The sequence below is a fragment of the Cupressus sempervirens genome, chromosome 10 (assembly GCF_028749045.1).
Source record: "Cupressus sempervirens isolate cs-2001-9-10 chromosome 10, ASM2874904v1, whole genome shotgun sequence".
Classification (NCBI taxonomy): domain Eukaryota; kingdom Viridiplantae; phylum Streptophyta; class Pinopsida; order Cupressales; family Cupressaceae; genus Cupressus; species Cupressus sempervirens.
In genome coordinates, this window is record NC_143127.1 from 368,267,490 (window position 1) to 368,281,461 (window position 13,972).

The 13,972-nt window shown below is 32.5% G+C and overlaps 1 protein-coding gene across 3 annotated transcripts in view; it reads right to left on the bottom strand.

Moving 5' to 3' along the window:
• Positions 1 to 8,395: 8,395 nt before the first annotated feature.
• The window catches only part of BUG22 (cilia/flagella-associated protein), a 98,591-nt gene continuing 93,014 nt past the window's right edge, over positions 8,396 to 13,972 (bottom strand). For all 3 annotated transcript variants that reach the window (XM_089804292.1, XM_089804294.1, XM_089804293.1), the window contains 2 exons: positions 9,030 to 9,266; positions 8,396 to 8,925 (listed from right to left, as the gene is read on the bottom strand). In XM_089804292.1, coding sequence (XP_089660418.1) covers positions 8,917 to 8,925; positions 9,030 to 9,266 — 246 coding nt within the window. In that variant the 3' untranslated portion in view covers positions 8,396 to 8,916. The remainder of the gene's footprint in view (positions 8,926 to 9,029; positions 9,267 to 13,972) is intronic.

Here is a 13,972-nt window from a genome sequence, read left to right on the forward strand (position 1 = left end):
TAAATAGGAGGATGGATGAGAAGTATAAACTGTAACTTGAGAATCTTCCTTATCAATGTATAAGGTTCCATAATGGTAAAAAGGAAGTGTGGTAGGAAAATGGGGAAAAAATTAAATAGATTCAAAATGGTATTTTCATCATTGGAGGGGACTTCAATGCTAGATTACAGACTGAAGAGAAGAAAGGAGTCACATTTGAACCAAAATCTCTCAAGGATTTTAGACAATGGGTGTAGTATGAAAATATGATGGATACTCAATTTCAAAATGGTATCTACACATGGAGTAATAAATGGGATGGTTTAGATTTCATAGTAGAGAAGTTGGGTAGATTTGTATTCAAGGGAATATAAGAATGTTTAACTTCATATTCAAATTATCAATTTTAAATTTGAGCAATTTAAATAATCTTCCAGTGAAATTAGAAATAACAAAAGAACACAAACCTCTTTACTATCCCTTCAAATTCAAAAAAAATTGGTTTCTAGGTAACAATATTTTATCTCTTCTTGAAGAGCGATGGAAGGAAAGAAATTTTGAAAGTTCCAAATTGTATTTTTTCGCATTAAAACTAAAGCATATCAAGACAAGACTATTGAAATGAAACATGACAAGTTTTAAAAATATATTTGAAGAAACAGAAGTAGTTGAAAATGATTTAGCTGAGTTAGAAGAAAAAATAATAAAGGAAGGTATGAACCATGATAGTTATTCCAGAGAAAAACTACTGGTCCAAAAATATAAAGAACTGTTGTCAAAAGAAAAGGTTTACTGGAGACAAAATTCAAGATAAATATGGCTTTTAGAAGGTAAGAAAAACTCAAACATTTTCCACAATAGTACCAAAGTTACAAGAGGGATTCATAGGACAACTCAAATCAAAGACAGTAATTAATAACACATCAACAAAAGATCAAGAGGCAATAAGGAAAACCATAGGTAATTTCTTCAAAAAGGATTATAACCAGACAAACAGATTGAATTCAATTGCTCAATAAAAAATGCTCAAGCATATTTCTAAACTCGTTTCTCATTTGGACAACAAGAGACTAAAACAAGGTTTAACCCAATAAGAAGTTAGGAAAACTCCATTTGATCTATATACGGAAAAGTCTCCAGGACTTGATGGATTTCATAAATTGCTTTTTCTAAAAATATTGGCATTTTCTAGGATTTGAACTATGGGAATCTATTAAGAATGCTAGAAAATTTGGTCATAATCTAATTGAGATCAACTACACATGTATATTTTTTATTCCTAAAAAGAACAAAGTAGAGGATACAAGTGACTTTAGACCACATCCCTTTGCAATACAATCTATTAAGTGTTATCTAAAGCTATAGAAAATAGGCTTAAACCTCTCTTAAGTAAGATTATATCATAAGAACAAATGGATTTTGTACCAGGTAGATCAATCTTTGATGGTATCATTATTATCCAAGAACTTATTCACTTGGTTCAGAAAATTAAAGATCCAAGCATGATAATCAAGTTGGACATACAAAAAGCATATGGCAGAGTCAATTGGAGGTTTATTTGTAAATTTTTGGACACCTTTGGCTTTTTGTGATGGATTGATTTCATTTTTTGAGATATCTCCTAGCTTAAGACAAGGAGACTCTATATCTCCCTTCCCGTTTGTCATAGTGGTAGAAGCTTTCAAAAGAAGCATAAAAGAGGAAAGCATAGAAGGTAAAAAAATTGGAATAAAGGTTGTTGAGGGTGTTGTAAATATAAGTCATTAGAAACTTGTAGATGACATAATTGTTCCTAGTAAGAGCACTATTATAGAAGCTAGAAACTTTCAACAAATTTTACTTGATTATCAATGTACCTTAGGTCAAAGTGTGAATGCAAATGAATCATACATCTTCTTTATAAACACCCATGAAGACATTGCAAATAGAATCACTCAAGCGTTGAGAATTAAAATTGGGATTTTTCCTTGTAGGTACTTGGGCATGCCAATAATGAAAGGTATCAAAGTTACTAATGGTTGGAATCAAGTTCTAGACAAAATAGATCAAAAATGGATTGTTGAAACAAAAAATGAATGACAAAGGTGAGCATAACAACCATGATTAAATATGTCCTCTCTACTCTTTCCTCTTACTAGATGTCATGTCTCCCATTATCAACTAAAGCCAAATCTTTGATAGAAAATAAATGTAGAGATTTATGTTGGCAAAGGTCGAAAGATAGAAAGCAACTAAACCTTATAAAATCGATCAACATTTGTCAACCATTAAATAAGGGAGGAGTGGGCATTAAAATTTTACAAATTCATAACTTAGCTTTAGGAGGTAAACTAGTTGGGAAACTATATAAGGATAGTAATACTAAATGGGAAAGAATTTTGTTTCATAAATATCTAGACCCTGAGATCAAAACAAGTATATTTAGAACAAAAAATCTACCTAAGGGATACAAAGTATGGAATTTCATTTTAAAATGAAGAGTGTTTCAAATAATCTCACATGGGATATTGACAGAGGGGAGGATTCTATCTTCTAGGAAGATTCATGGGGAGAATACACTAGTTTGGAATAAATTGTCACAAATAAAAGATTTATTGAGATATTGAAGGACCAATGGGGTTCAAAGGTGAGTGACTATCTATATATTCACCGAGACAATAACACAATAACAAGAGAATGGAAAAACTTAGATAATACACCATTGAATAATTTAGAAAAACAAGAATTAATAGATATATTGGCAGTAAGAAGAGTAAACCCTAAAGATAAGCAAAATAGGTTAATTTGGGCTTAATCAAACTCTAGGGAATGTGGTTAAAGAAGGGTATAAACGTATTAATCAAAGTATGATAACTCAACCCCTAGATCTTCCTTTTCATCTCAATTGGAACAAGAATTTCCTTCCAAAAATTGGTATGTTCCTCTAGCATCTACGTAAGAGAGGATCTTAACAACCAATTGGTTTTAGAAAATTTGGTTGAAGGACCTTCAAGATGTCCACTATGTAAGAAGGATAAGGAAAATGGCAATAATATCCTTTGGTAATTTCCCTTTGCTCAAAAGTGTTGGAAATGGTTAACAAGGATGTTAGGTTGGCATTCTGTAAGAGTGGATAACTTTCTCAATCGCCTCAAATCCTAACCTAGGTTAAAATACAACAATACTTATGGGGGTTGAAGCAAGGAATTGGGTCCCAAATCTACCAAATTACATGGATTAAGATGGTACTCCTCTAGAAATAGACAATTTTTAAAAAAATGGGTGCCCTGGTTAGGCTTAAACACCTTATCCAAAATTCAAAAATTGGACACCCATTTTCCATTAAAAAAGTGCTTGTATTTAATTTTTTCAAAAATGAGTGCCTATTTTTAAAAAAATTTAAAACAAGTGCCCATCTTCAAAAAAAAATGATTTTTTAAATTTTCAAATGCATTTTTAACATAGGTTTTTTTTTTAAAAAAAAATGGGTCTCTATTTTTAAAATTTTGAATAATAGGCACCCATTCCTTACAACATGGGGCATTATTTTTTCCCCCACCTCAGTTTTTGATTTGGGATAGACTTGGTGGGACTAACATTTGACTAACATTGAATTGATGAACTCAAGCCTTGCCATAACTTTTAGGTCTTCCCGATCAATTTTTTTGACAAAATGAAAACTAATTAGAGATCTCACTATCTTGATTTCACAAATGTAAAGTTTTAACTATTATAATTTTATTTACTATTTTTTGCATTATCTATTAATTTAAAAAATGGTACTAAAACTCTAATAACTTTTTTAATTTTATATTTTTTGTACATTAATTTATATGTCATCAATCTACATAAAATTCTTTTTAAGTTAAAGAAAAATATTAAAAAATAATTGATCAAATTATGATATCCATACACGAGGTTTTAAAAATTAGTTTAATAGTCAATTAATAAATTAAATTAAAAAATTAGTTTAATAGTCAACTAATAAATTTATTTAAAAATTTATTCAACAAAAATTAGGGGAAAATATTCTCATCAATATCTAGTGTGCTAGATATCTTCCTTTAAAAGATTTACAAGAATTCATTTATTTTTGTCAAATTATGGCGTTTGTACACGAGTGTGGTATGGTCCAAAAACAAACATTTTGAAAAAGTGGGTTATAAAAATCCATACCAAAAATAAATTGTCATATGGGTATTAAGATAAATTATAAATTCAAAATATAGACTTTGAGCACTACAAATTATATCACTAAAGTTTTCAAATATTTAATCTTTAAGTGCCTCAAATTTTGACATTAATTGACAAGAAATTTGAAAAATAGGGAAAACACTTCCACTCTTTTTTCCCAAAAGTGAGAGCCAACTTTTTGCACTTACACATGGTATATTGTGGGAAATATGCCCATCCATGGTGTTGAAAATATAAGAGGGGTAACTGAGATGGAAGGGGTGAATCAATTACCACTAAAACAATTCCAAATCCCTTAGATGTCAAAACAAACTTCTTTATAACTAACAGCTCGGTTAGAACTAGATGTTCACTATAACTCAGTTAACAAAGAAAAATGTTATATTAATGTATATTAACCTTTAGTAACTTAGTTGTAGAAAGATAAAGAAATAAGAAAATAACATGAACACATAAGACACCAATATTTAACGTAGAAACCTAATTTGAAAAAATCACCAATGTAACTAGTTGCAACTTTTCACTCTTCTGAAGTAAGCTCTATTAGGAGCCAACTCTATTAAATTTATAAAACACACTTAGGTGTGCCCCTGTTAAAGGAGATTTGAGTCACCCTGTTAGAGTTGGCCTTGTTAGAGGTCTTCAAGAAACTTCAATCTAGAAATATCACCCGGTTAGAGGATTTACAAAATGATTGTCAAGTCAACTCTACTAAGATATTTCTTAAATGCTACAATTGTTAGAGAGTAATAATGATTGACTTGATTGAGGAAGCAACTATATTGTAGATTCAGATCATTGTTTTGGCTTATCCTCTGGATCCTCTCTTATCAAAATATTATTTTCATCTCCTTGGATACTTTTCTCTAAATTAGATATGCTTCTCTATTCGCATCTTCTCTTTTCCTCCAAGTTCTCATTCTTCAATTCACAACTTGACATTTCATATATATGAAACTTAATGTTATGTCAGCCTGAATACTCTTTCAAATAAACAAATAACATCCACTGAGTCAGCTTGCATAGACAAACAAATGGATAAAATTAATCTGTTGAAGGTTGGTTTAAACTAAAGACTAGGTCACTTGGTTACCACTGAGTTCCTTGGTAATCAACCTGACTCGGTTAACACTAAACTCCTTTAGTAACTGGGCTAACTTGGTCTGCACAAGAATCCCTTTGGTAATTGACCTATCTCGTTCTTAACTTGGTCACTAAACTTGGCTTCTTCTGATCTTTAGCTCAACATATAGTGTAGTCTTTTGAACTCGGTTCCAACTGGCATTGCTTAGTTAGAGTGTAACATTTGTGTAACATCAGTGACAATATACAATTGAATAATTGTTATTAAAAATCTCTCTCTTTGGCATTGATGGCAACACAACATTTCATTAAGAAAAGAAAAACTTCGGAGCAAATATCCTTAGTTTCATTCTGATTCTCCATTTATGAGAACTCCCTCTGAGATTCTCCCTCTTGTAGATGTCTACCTTTGATTACAACAAATTCTCCCTCAAATATATCACATGATTCTCTCCCTACATGTATAACATGATCCTCTCCCTCTTTGACATCAAATGCCAAGGACTCCAAACAATGAGTTTTCAATGTGTCTGATGTACTGATTCATATGCAATTCTCTATGTCTCCTTTGCATCAACTTTATAGATCTTCAATGTAGTTTGGTTGACACATTACTAATCTATACTCTAGTGAGCATCAAGTAGGGGAATGACCCCTAGCTTTCCTCTTAGATTCAAAAATGCATCCTTAGGTAAAGGTTTGGTAAATATGTTAACAATTTGTTCCTTTGTGTTAACATATTCCAATCGAACCTCTTTGTCTTGAACTAATTCTCTCATAAAATGATACTTGATTGTAATGTGTTTTGTCTTGGTGTGCATCACTGAATTTTTAGATATATTGATTGCACTTGTGTTATCACAATAGAAAACCATTGGATCCTTGATTTCTTCGTTCATTTCTGATAATAGTTGCTTGAGCCACATAATGTTGATATCTTTTAGTTAAAATTAGTGTAGTTAATTAATTATTTATAGTTGATTAATTTTGATTTTATAAAAAAAAATCCTTTGAAATTAAAACTAAAATTGTTAACAAGAAAATTTATTTATAGTAGTCTTGTATTAAAAAAAAATCTCTTTTTATTTTTTATAAAATAATGAGACAAATACAATGGATAAAAACCACTACATCATCTATCTCAATAATTTATTCTTTTCAAACTTTGTCAAAGTTTCAAAGTTTCAAAGTGGTTCTTTCCTAGGCATTGAGAATAAAGTTGAGATTTTTTAGAATACTTGTTAACATATATTTTTCTAAGCAATCATTAATATTGAAGAGGATAAAAATACAATTGATCTCAAAATTTATGAATGATAACTTCAAATGATCAACCTAATTAAATAAAATCTACAATTTCTCAATAATAAATATTTCATTTCTAATTTTAATTTTCACTAAAACAATTAGATAATCATCTATCACAATAATTAACTATAAAAATAATACTATTAACTTACTAAAAAATATTTTAGATCTATTAACATGAACAAATTTCCACAATGTGTGTCATGGTTTTGGATCAAATCACACTAAGTGATCCATCATCAAGCTGTGAAGAGCTAGAGGAGATAAATACAATTTATTATTAAAATACAATACTTTCAAGTTAAATTTTAGAGCAAAATGTTAAACTTAGAAACAACTAATAATGTATAAAAAGATATTGATAATACAAAGTGAGGTTGCAACGGGTGAAATTTTGCTGAAGTGTTAACTTAAATGACAATGGCAAGTGGGGTCAATGCAAATATTCTGCCCCATAGCCAGTGACATTGCTTATGCAGGGGCCAAAATGCACTTTTATTAATTAATTTAAGATTTATATATAACAGTTTTATGAATTTTAATTTATTAAAAAATACAAACAATTTGGTTACACGGACATTTTGGCCCCGCTATAGCCAAAACTATAGCCGTCAATTACGTAGTTTGTCAACTCAATTGCCTCATTGAGACTTCCACCTTGTTGCACAATGAAAAATGTAAATAATTAGCAAATTACTGAACTAGCAAATTATCTAAGGAAAGTGAAGGCTAGCATTAGTCAAAAAATGGAGAGTGCACAAAAGCATAAACTTGTAGCGTAAATATTTTAAATACATTTATCTAAAAACATCTCAAAAATTAGATCTATTTTATTTTAATCAAATCATTTTATTTTATATATATATATACACATATGGGGCAAAATTTATTATAAGATGTATTACTTCTATAGTTTTAGTTAAAGATAATTATTTAATTAGTTCAAATGTATATCTTCAGACATCTTGTGCTTATAAAATTTTCAATCATAATTAACAAATTCTTGACTTAAAACTATTTAAACAATTTATCAACCTTTAGATTTACAAAAGAAAAATGGTTCACATTTAAAAAATTTAAATAGAAATATTTGAAGTCTACCCTTTCTTAAATAGAAATTGGTTCCAACTCTTGTTTCCATTAAAGAATATCTCTCGAAATAATTAATTGTCTCCAGTGGTGGGAGTGGATAATTCAGAATTAAACACTAGTTAGAAATGTCAAGTGATGACCTGTACTAAGCTGTAGGAATGATGATGTTGAAGTTTGCATTTACAAATTTCTCTCCTGCTTCTTTTCCATGTACAGTTTCTCATATATAATATGCAGGTGACATCTTCCCTCCCACCAAATTTCCTTCACATTCATTTAATTCCCCGTCAGGCACCCATGCCTGCAGCTTAGCTCTCTTCTCCATCCCTGATACTGGAAGTACATAACAAATATGCAGAAAACTATAGGTTTAGTTGCTTCGTCACATCATGTTCTATTTTGCTTATAAATATGTTACAAATGGCAGGGATGTGGCACACTCCTCCCCTGAAGAGGAACTTTTACTCATTTGAAATGGCTTTCGTTGCTTCAACTATAATGAGAAAATTTGACAAAAATGTTGCAGGTGGATTCTGGACTTGCGAGTGTCAAATCCAAACAAGCTACTAACTAGTTCATAACATGGAGCCCCACAATAGATAATGAACATTATACATATTGAGAATTATAGTGTTCCAATCCATACAAAAATCAAACCAAACCAGTACTGCATCTAGAAAGAATGAGAAGGTAAAATAAAATACTTGACGTGCTTGAAAATAGCATGTAAGGGGGTGAGGGATATATCTTAAAAACAAAATTGTCTTACAAAACAACTTCAATAATTTCTCCAAAATAACCACAAGCAAAGAGGCAAGGCAAACCTCAAAGAAAATTTAAATTTATAGTGGGATAGAAAAGGAACACATGCTAGCTAAATGATAAGCATGGGATGTGGTATGAGATCATCCTTGAACTCAAGGCACTTCAGACTACTGCTGAGATCTTTTAGCTCAGTTCCATGCCAATTTACTTCAGAAACAATGTATTCAACTAATTTTGTATATTAAAATGAATCTACAATCAAATCTACAGTTGCCCATGAACTCAAGGAACTCAAGACTACGGCTGAGAAACTTTTAGCTCAGTTCCATGCCCTTCTAGTTCAGAAACATTGAATTCAGATGATTTTGTATGTATATTAAAATTTGCCAATCAAATCTACAGTCACTCTAGCCATCAGATTTCCCCAGCGATGACCTTGCCGATGTAACATGTTAAATGCATTTTTAGTGTATCTAATGCTACTCCAGAAGAAATAGAAGAAATAGAAATACAGCCTCATGATTTCTGCAACAGATAAGACTTCATCAGTCAAACATTTTTTTTAAAAATAAGCCTAGAGTTTGAAAAGCAAAGTAGGCAGTCTAGAAGAAAATGAAATATAACAGTACCTGTATAGGTAAATATAATTTGAATTCAGGAGGAAGTTCCTCTTCTGAATAAAGCCGATCAGCAAAATATATTCTACGAATTCGACAGTTGGCATGAACTTGGACACGAAGTGTTTCTGCATAATTTGTACCATATGCACGCCTAGTAAAATCAGCAAGGTTGAACTGAATCTGGTTCCACCCATCTTCCAGTTTCAAGGGCATAGTACAGATATATGGCTTGACACGTGTTATTGCCTGCAGGACAAAGTTCCCACCATTTTCAACTTGATTCTTCTCAATGACTAGAACTGCACTAATGAACACGTGCTCTCTAAATTCAACATGATTTAAAATTAGTAATTTAGTAGCATCCCAATGAGCTAAACATCAATCAAGAATAGCAAAAAACAAATGCTCCCGTAAGAAAAGTCGAACTGCAAGAAATATGGGAATGAAAACCATAAAGGAAACTCATCCCAACCAACCTCTAACGAGAGATAAATGGCAATGATTTGGAAGCACTTATTAAATTCAAATACCAATCTATGCAAACATTAAAAGCATCAATTAAATTTACAAATGGAGATATTAATAAAGTTAGCTGCACTCATCAGGATCTATGATCTATTTACTCTGTATAAAAAAGTAAATTGTAAATATCGGATTCCATTTAGTATTTACGGTACATTTATTTTAAGGTGTAGTATGTGTTTAGGTATCAGTATCACAAAAGAAAATCTCAAGAAAGGAAACCAGAGTTGAATTTGCTTCTTATATATGGTTGTTTGTCACTTGTCTTTGTGATATGTGCCAAGCTTCTCTCTCGACTCCTAAGGGTTTAAACCCCCAATCACCATCTCAATGGAAATTAATTGCAGGAAAGACTTTCCAATGAGTTTTAGGTGAAAATGGTGCCACTTGTTGAAACATTGCTAGTACATTTGCTCAACTCACGTGTGAAAACTCATCTAGCAATCAATACAAAAGGGGGCAAAGATTTTCCAATTGCTGAAAATGAACTTAGGGCACGATTTGAAGATTTCCCAGTTTCAGCAAACAGAATTTGGGCTCAACTTGATTTCTAGACGCTACGAATAGATTTATAGCATGATTTGAGGATTTTTCTTTTTCAGTTTTCAACTGCATAGACTTTCCCTCCCACTTCAAGCTTCCAAGCCCTAAAAGAAAAGTGATAAAATTGTGAAAACGGCATGCATCATGAGGGTTTGTGTGGTTCTGAAGACCTTGATTTGCATTAGGGTCTAAACCCCCAACCACCATCACCTTCTTGCCATCCCGAAACCTAAGCCCTTGATATCCCATCTCCAAGATCCATCACCCATGTCTCCTTATAATGAGACTCCATGAAACATAAATTTATATTCACACTGGAAAGAAATGCATAAATAATCCAAAAAAATCTTGTTATTTGTCTTTTGCTAGGCTTTATATCAATTTTCATGTTTCTAGTTTTTTAGTCATTGTTATGTATTGAACTCTACTTTTGTTTTATATATGACAAAATCAGTAATATGTGTTTCTGAAGAATTTTTTTTTTAATTGTGTATTTTAAAATATTCGGTAAATTTGTTTTCACCAAGTCCCAACTTCTCAAACTATAATTTAACCTAACTCTATACTCCATAGTAAAAAGTTTCATCAATGCATCTTTTAGAAACATAAGGAACTGACTAGAGCACCAACAAAACCTTTCAAGAGAAAAACTTAGGTGATTCCAAACAACCAAAAATTTCAATGGTTGAAGTGGTTCAAGTCATAGTTGAGAATTTTGGCAAAAAACGAGAAAGTACTTGCGACCCAAATGCTCCAGTGAGTTACTTGACTAAAAACTTGCCAATGATTTTTTGAAAAGCTCACTACAATTTTTAATAGACTCACCAAAACATGCTAAAAACTCACATTGTTTTGTGAAAAATTTAAATATATATAATTTTGTTGTTTTCGTATAATGTTGGAAGTTTTATATGATTTTTAAACAACTTTTATAAACAACAAAGCATCAAACACCTAAAGTTCATTCTCAAGTGATAAAATCATGAAAATAGCATTTACCATGAAGGTTTGTGTGGTTTCAAAGGCTTTAATTTGGGCTTGGTGGCACTACACTTAGGGCATTCTGCCTAACTCGCCTAAGGGGAGCCACCTCTCAACCCCATAAAGGGTGTCGCCTCTAAACCTCCACAAGGGGATCACTCCTCGACCCCACTAGAAGCATCGCCCAAAGATTTGAAATGATGTTTGATAAAATTGATTGTATTACAAAGGAGAGAAAAGCTTCTTAAATAGAGATTACAAGCAGAACTCCTAAAACAAAAACGGAAGACAAAAGAATCATTCTAAAATACCATTATGGAAACATTACATGGCTTCTTCAACACCGTCCCTTAATGATGCAGGGGCATCCAAGTGTATATGCAATCTTCACCTCTCAACCCCATAAAGGGTGTGGCCTCTAAACCTCCACAAGGGGATCACTCCTTGACCCCACTAGAAGCATCGCCCAAAGATTTGAAATGATGATTGATAAAATTGATTGTATTACAAAGGAGAGAAAAGCTTCTTAAATAGAGATTACAAGCAGAACTCCTAAAACAAAAACGGAAGACAGAAGAATCATTCTAAAATACCATTATGGAAACATTACATGACTTCTTCAACACCAAGTGTATATGCAATCCTCATCATCCAAAAATAAATAAATTTTGGTTTTGGTCCCAAATTTGGTTTGTTTGAATTCAGTCATCATGAGTAATCAGGAGCCATTAGGAGCCATTAGGAACCGCCATGCTAGTTACAATTTTGATTTTCAGCTTTGGCTTGGTTTGGGTTCAGTAATCAGAAGTCGTCAAGAGTGATCTGGTCCAATCAAGAGTTGTTGGGTGTTGCCCCACATAGTCAATACATTAAAATTGGGAAATAGAAAAAGAAGATATATATTCTTTGTGGCTGCTGAATTTCTTTTCAACTCCTCAATATAAAATTGGAAAGAATATTCACTTCCCTCCTCTTGAGTATTCATTTCTCTCATGTACATATATGTATTTGAACTCATTTAAAAGGGCAGCTTGTTAGGGATCCTTTTGGAGAATTACTTATGATTGTAGTTATTGATTTTGGAGATAAATCATTCAGTGTTTTTTGGAGGCAAAGTGTCTCTTCATGTTTCATGGGCTGTTCCAATTTTTGTAGCAGTTGAAATTAATTGCTGGAATTGTATTTTTGTGTTGTTGGCAATTTCATGATGCGTGTTTGGGCATATCCCCGGGCATGATTGCTCCAAGTGCTAGCAGAGCAGATTTGAGGAAGAATTGGAGGTGTCAAAAAAAAAAAAAATTGTTCTGAAGGAGTTTTGTTGTGGGTAAGGAGAGGAAAAGAGGAGACCTGCAACTGCAGAGAACTTTCGTAAAATAGCACAAGGAGGATGTGGTAGGAGAAGAGGAGCACATAGAGGTGCAGACCTTGTCATGATGGAGATTCTGAGAGAAATCCATTGAAACATCACAGTGTAGGGGCATTCATGTTGAAGATGTAAGTGATGAAAAAGATGAACAGGTCAAAGCAGCAGAATAAGAAACCCAACCAGACCTTGACCAAGGAGAGGAAAGGTTTATTCAATCCAAAACAAGAGTAAATACTAGACATCATTTGACCCACCAAGCTGTAATGGTAATTTGAATCCAGATAAATTACTCGAATGGGTCTCCGAAATGGAGAAATATTTTGAATTTTAAAGTACAAAAGAAGATGAAACGGTAAAGTATGCATGTACGAAGTTGAAAGATCATGCATCCCTTTGGTGTGATCGTTTGCAAACTGATAGGCGGCGAAGAGGAAAAGATAAAATCGAATCATGGGATAGAACGGTAACAAAGTTGAAGGGAAAAAATTTGCCAGCAGACTACCATATGACTTTGTTTCAAAAATTGCAAAATCTGAAACAAAGAGAAACAAGTGTAAAGGAGTACACAGAAGAATTTTATTGACTGAGCAGACAAAACAGGCCTTGTTGAAGATGATGTGGAGCAAGTTTCAAGGTATTTGAATGGTCTGCATATATGAATACAAGATGAAATAAGTTTATTATAGTTGCATCATATTCAAGAAGCCAATCAATATGCTTTGAAGGCTGAAGAGAAATTGAATAGAAAGCAGCAAAATAACAATAGAGGAAAAGGCAGAAATACACATGGTAGAGGTCACAACTGTGGTGGAAGAGGAAATTCTACCAAAGAAGAAGAAGCTGGTACATCCCATGCGAGTTCATACACTCAGGAGATTAGAAGTAGAATAAATTCCATAGTAAGAGGAGAATCCTTCAGAAGACATGGAAATTTTGAAAGAGGAAGAGGAAGAGACTTCACTGGTACATGCTACCAATGTGGAGAAATCAGACATAGAGTCTTTGAATGTCCACAGATATAGCAAGGTGGAAGTAAAGGAAATGAGACCACACTTCATGTGGCCCAAGCAGAAGACGAAGTTGAAGAAACATCAAGACAAGGGAAAAATCCAGAGGATGGAGAATCTTTAATGATGAGACGAGTATTGTTAAATCCAGAGAAGGCAGAAGTTGAACCAGTTCAAAGGAGAAATTTGTTTAGAACTAGATGCAAGTCTGGTGGAAAATGTTTTGAAGTGATTGTAGATAGTGCTAGCACAGACATTATTGTGTCTGACGAAATGGTAAAGAAGCTGAAGCTAAAGGAAGCATCAATTGCTGGTAGGAGAAACAATGTTTGGTTAATTTTCAGATTGGTAACTATAAAGATGAAAAATTATGTGATATAATGCCCATAGATGCATGTCGCATCTTGTTGTGTAGGCCTTGGCAATATAACAAGCATGATATTAAGAAGGATGGACAGCATTTTATTTTGAATCCCATGAAAAATAAAGAAGATGTTCAAGGAAGTTCAAGAGTTTGTTTAGTTTCTGAAAAG